The 5,137-nt window shown below is 34.2% G+C and overlaps 1 protein-coding gene across 1 annotated transcript; it reads left to right on the forward strand.

Annotated features, from left to right (window-relative positions):
• Positions 1 to 1,931: 1,931 nt before the first annotated feature.
• LOC132172854 (protein NRT1/ PTR FAMILY 5.4-like) lies at positions 1,932 to 4,331 on the forward strand. Its single transcript, XM_059584425.1, has 5 exons — positions 1,932 to 2,059; positions 2,136 to 2,353; positions 2,584 to 2,835; positions 3,895 to 4,169; positions 4,277 to 4,331. Exons 1-5 carry the CDS (start codon positions 1,963 to 1,965, stop codon positions 4,329 to 4,331), a joined length of 897 nt encoding a protein of 298 aa, XP_059440408.1. The 5' UTR covers positions 1,932 to 1,962.
• Positions 4,332 to 5,137: the final 806 nt, after the last annotated feature.

Below are 5,137 nucleotides of genomic sequence, written 5' to 3' on the forward strand. Positions count from 1 at the left end.
TTTTTTTTTTTTCTTGTTTGTGGTTGTTTTTAGGTCTTGCTTTACCGGTCTTCTCCGCCCCTATTTGCCGCCCACTGTCCATTACTGGGCCTTTCGACGCGTCCTCGTTGCGATGAGCTTCCAACACCCCTCCGGTTTTCTGTTCCCGGCGTGTGCGTGATCGGAGTGTGTTGTTTCTTTTCTTGTTTTATTTCCCTGTTTTGTTGCTTCTTTAAAATGTATTTGTGTTTTGGCGTGTGTTTTTCCCTGTATTGTTTAATTTCCTTGTTTTGTTCGGCTTGTAATAAGGCTCTTTTCTCTCTCACTTGATCTATGTCGCCTTCGGGTTAATTAGTTTTAGTCCAGACATTTGGGTTGTGGATGTGATCATTATCCTAGCCTTCGGGTCGATGATGAAGAGTTTCGGCATGAGACTCTTTCCGTTCTCAGGGTCGAGAAATAATTGCTATTCATGCATTTGGTTGAGTCTGTCAGTCATAGATCTAGTATTAAATCTGATTTTAGTCATGGGTTAGTGGATTGGTCTTAAATCTTGTATTAAATGTGGTAATCTTGTAACTTTATGCTATGGTTGCTTCAGAGTTTTACTCTGTGATATAAGAACTTTATGCTCGTGGTATTATTGAATGAAAGGTTATGTTTTTTCTCAAAAAAGAAAAAAGAAAAAAGAAAAACCTATTAAACATTAATTTATTAAAAACAAAAACAAAAATAAAAATATGAAGAACATTAATAGAACCTGATGTCAATGTGATTGTAAATACCTCTTGTCATTTTGTGTATTAAATGAGAGTGAGGTTCTTGGCATGCATCTACCATTTTCATGCCTTGGGGGCGTGTGAGAAGGAGGATGCATGGAATTTTTACAGCGAAGTAGTGATCAGGCTCTTAAAGTTAAACACAGTGATAGTGTGATATGGAGGCACATATACATGCACATGCATCCACGTGTCAATTTCTATGGTGGAGAGAGCATGAGAAACATGACAAGTTGCCATACCCTCTTCTTTTTATTAATTCTTCCCCCCTTCTGGTTATTTACCAACAAGAAAAAAGCAAATACCAACAAGCTAGCATGCATTAATTAATTAGGCTCCAAATACATGTATTTATGGACCGAATTGAAATTTCTTACTTTTTTTGTGGTTGAAGGATTTAGCATAGTTGCTAAAGAACATAAAATTATTAGTAGTTTTTTTTTTTTTTTTTAAATGGTTGATATTTAATTTCATTCTCTATCTTTTTGTTATGAAAAACTTGATTAAATATGAACAGCTGAAAAAACTATATAAAATTTGCTTTAATTTTTTATATAGCGTACCAAAGCCAAATCATTTTTGAAATTACATATATAGGCTTGTAATTCTAAAGATCCAAGATTCAGGCTGTTTCATTTGGTCTGAATTGATCAGCAAAATAAATCCTATAAAAACAAATAACTACTCATCGCCGACAGGTAAAGATCGAGGTGGTGCGACCACTCCTTTAGATTCAGCAAGGGATGACCAATCACACCCTAACCACCTTGACTAACCACTTTTCAAAAGATTAAAAAACGGTGGTAGTCGATCATTACTTTTCAAGGAGGTGGTCCATCACCTCAAGGGGTGGTATTACCCTTCGGTTACTAATTTTTTTTAAGGCCTACTTACCTTAATCTAAGCCGTTCATTGTAAATAAATAACCTGAATTTTTGAAATTATAATCCCTACAATTCATTTCATTCTTGGAATTGCGGGGATGTTAATCCATTGGTCTAATTAATGACCCCAATGACAGCTCAAAACTTACTCAACTACACTAGATAGTACTAGATACCAATTGAAGTAACCAAATAAATGCCAAAGAAGAAGTTAAGTGATAATGAATTTAATGCATATAAAAAGGATCCAAATGCACAAGAATTTCCATCCAACTCTTTGGTACTATACCAAGTCCAAATCTTCACATAAACTTTCAGCCATGGTTGATAACTATGAAGATAGAGATACCAATTACAAGGAGTCTACACAAGAAAAAACCACCAGCGGTGGTTGGAACGCCGCCGTATTCATCATCTGTAAGCCAATCTCCTCCACCTCCTTCAGCTTCATATGCACTTCATCTTTTTCACTTCTACTTCTAATTGGATGCAGTTGTTGAGGTGGCTGAACGATTTGTGTTCTTTGGAATGTCGGGGAACCTCATCACATACCTCACAAACGAACTCCACCAGCCTATTCCCACAGCGGCTAAGAATGTCAACATCTGGGTTGGTGTGTCTTGTCTCTTCTCCATATTTGGAGCCTTCATTGCTGATTCCTTCTTGGGTCGGTTCAAGACCATCCTTTACTCCTCCATCATTTATCTTCTGGTGAATTATCCCTTCCATTGTCTTCCATACAAAATCTCCATGTATGCTGCTATCGATGAAAATTGAGTATATATATTTTTACCAAAAAAAAAAAAAAACCATTTTGCCATTTACTTAACAAATGACATTTTTCAAGCCGTTCGGTGCAAAGAAACGCTTGAATTTGGTGTGTGTTTGTGTATAGTTGATCTAAATTAAACCTTGAATTTGTCATATGTTTTATGTGACAGGGAACCGTTATGTTGACACTGTCGGTGTCAGTAATTCCTGTGCATAATCGTAAAGTAATGTTCTTCATAGCGCTTTACATATTAACGGTCGGCGAAGGAGGGCACAAGCCATGCGTGCAAACCTTCGCGGCGGACCAATTTGAGGAGGATTCAGAAGAGGATAAGAAGGCCAAGAGCTCATTCTATAATTGGTGGTATCTGGGAGTAGTGTTTGGCTCCACTTCTGCCACACTCGTAGTAATATACTTGGAGGTAAATTAACATCTGTCTAATTATTTGTGAGCTTAATTCTTATATTAGTACAAGGTTTTTTATTTTTTGTTTTCTGGTTTTCTATTCAAAGATGGGAAAGGGAGAAGGGGGATTATTTTAGTAGAAGTTGTAAACACGTACATTGATTTAACTTTGTCCAAATTTTGGAATAGGTAATCTCCATTGATTTTGTGAATATAGTGTACTCACGTCATTTAAAATTTTGGAAAAACTTAATTCACTTAATATTCTTGAACTTTCATCGCTTTTGCAATATCATTTTCAAAGTTCAAAAACTCTCAATTTAATGTATTGAATTTAAAAAAATTTGCATTCTCACCCGTCCTGTTAGAGTTTGGGGATTAAATTAGATGGTCAATTGGGCTAAATGACCACTATACTGCTGTAAAGTTTATGAAATTACAAAATTATCCTAAAATTACATTTTTTTTTTTTTTTAAAAAAAAAAAGTAAAGTAAAAAAAAAAAAGATTAGAAAAAAATACATGGGTATTTTGGAAATTTTTCAGAAAATCATAACAGAGGGGTGAGCTGACATATTTTGTAAATTAAGTTCCATAGACTAAATTGAGAATTTTTGAACTTTGGGTGGTTTGGGCCGGGGGATGGGGAGAGAGAGATTGCGAAAATGATAAAAACTCAAGGGAGTTAAGTGGAGTTTTTCTAAAAAATTTAAATGATATAGTGTATGAAACTGTATTACAACATATATACCATCAGATATATATGTAAAATTTAGATCATAAAATAATTCCTCTTAACATCACTTGAAATAAAGAAGATTGTAATCCCCAAATTTTAGATGAATCAAATCCATCCAAAGCTTCAATAATTTAATGATGGGAAAATTGTTCCTAATTTTTTTTAATGCTTTTTACACACGAAAAGAAAGAAATTATTTGTAATTGTTCATAAAAGAAAGAAATTATTTAGATAATAAAATTGTTCCTAATAATATTATTTGTGATTTCAAAATTCCTAATCTTATTCTGGATCATGATTCTCAAGAATTCCAAATCCTTATATAATATGTAAACAGGACAATGTTGGTTGGGCCGTAGGATTTGGAATTTTGGTAGCAGCAATGTCGGTGTCACTAGCAATATTTTTGCTAGGAATAAAGAGCTACCGGAAGCAAGGTCCCCTAGGGAGCCCACTCACTGCATTGGCGCAGGTGCTTGTGGCGGCGGCTCAGAAGTGGCGCGTGAATGAGATGCGTGACGGTTGTAGTGTTTTTCGTGGAGATGAGAGGGATGGGTCCAACAGTACCGGTCAATTTAAGGCTCGGACTATGGCTCGTACAAATCAGTTGAGGTATGTTTATATTCTCTGGGTGTACTCATACTGTTTCACGGTCCAAATAAAAAAAAAAAAAAAACTTGACAAAGTTAATTCACTAAATTTGCTGTTTGAATTGTTAGAAATCCCTATAATAATTATGATAGTTCTTGTGGAATATTCCACCTATCCAAGTAATTTTTGGGCATGTGGGTCCCATATTAGCTTGTTCATATTTGTTCGAATTATTATCAATCTGAGTAGCCAAATTGGTAGAGATCTCTATCCCGTTTTCTCTACATTTAACGTACTAGGCAAAGTTCATAAGTTGTGCTAAAGATAAAACAGGGCATTCAATGAGCCCATGTCAAATATGGAATGTGCTTGGGTATAATTTTCTATAAATTGGCATGACAGTCTACATGACATTGTCATATGAATTATAATTAAATTTAATTTTTAGCGGCTCATGTGTAAGTGTCACATGACCTTACAAATTGATGTGACAATCCATATGACATTGCCACATCAGTCAAAATAAAATTTAATTGTTTAGTAGCTGACGTGATAGTGCCAATCACCTCAATTTATAAAAACCTTAGGTTAAAAGTTATAATATTCCTAACATCACTCGTCAAAATATCTCTTTATATTTATAAGAATAATACTAGAAATTATATTTTTATCCTACAATGTTGATATGACAGTCCCAACTAACTCATGAATTTTTTTTTTTTTAACAAGGATTAATCCAAGAGTATTAGTTGGGACTATCATGCATGTGAGCATTGTGGAATATCTATAAGATAAATATGTGATCTATTTATAACTAAAGACTATGAGTAATGCTACATACCATATTTTTACCATACGACTATGATGTGTGAGTCTCAACAAACCATTGAATCAATCATTAATGTTAAAAAAGAAAAAAGAAAAAAAAAACATCTAATGGTTGATTAGGATTACATTGGTATTGTGGGAAAAAAAAAATCTGATATGTA

This window comes from Corylus avellana, chromosome ca1 (genome assembly GCF_901000735.1).
Source record: "Corylus avellana chromosome ca1, CavTom2PMs-1.0".
NCBI classification, from domain to species: domain Eukaryota; kingdom Viridiplantae; phylum Streptophyta; class Magnoliopsida; order Fagales; family Betulaceae; genus Corylus; species Corylus avellana.

Excerpts from the sequence above, each read along its gene's own strand:
- LOC132172854 (XM_059584425.1), top strand. The coding sequence starts at position 1,963 with ATGGTTGATAACTATGAAGATAGAGATACCAATTACAAGGAGTCTACA. Across the intron at positions 2,060-2,135 it reads CGCCGCCGTATTCATCATCT|TTGTTGAGGTGGCTGAACGA; the intron begins GTAAGCCAATCT and ends AATTGGATGCAG. Across the intron at positions 2,836-3,894 it reads TCGTAGTAATATACTTGGAG|GACAATGTTGGTTGGGCCGT; the intron begins GTAAATTAACAT and ends ATATGTAAACAG.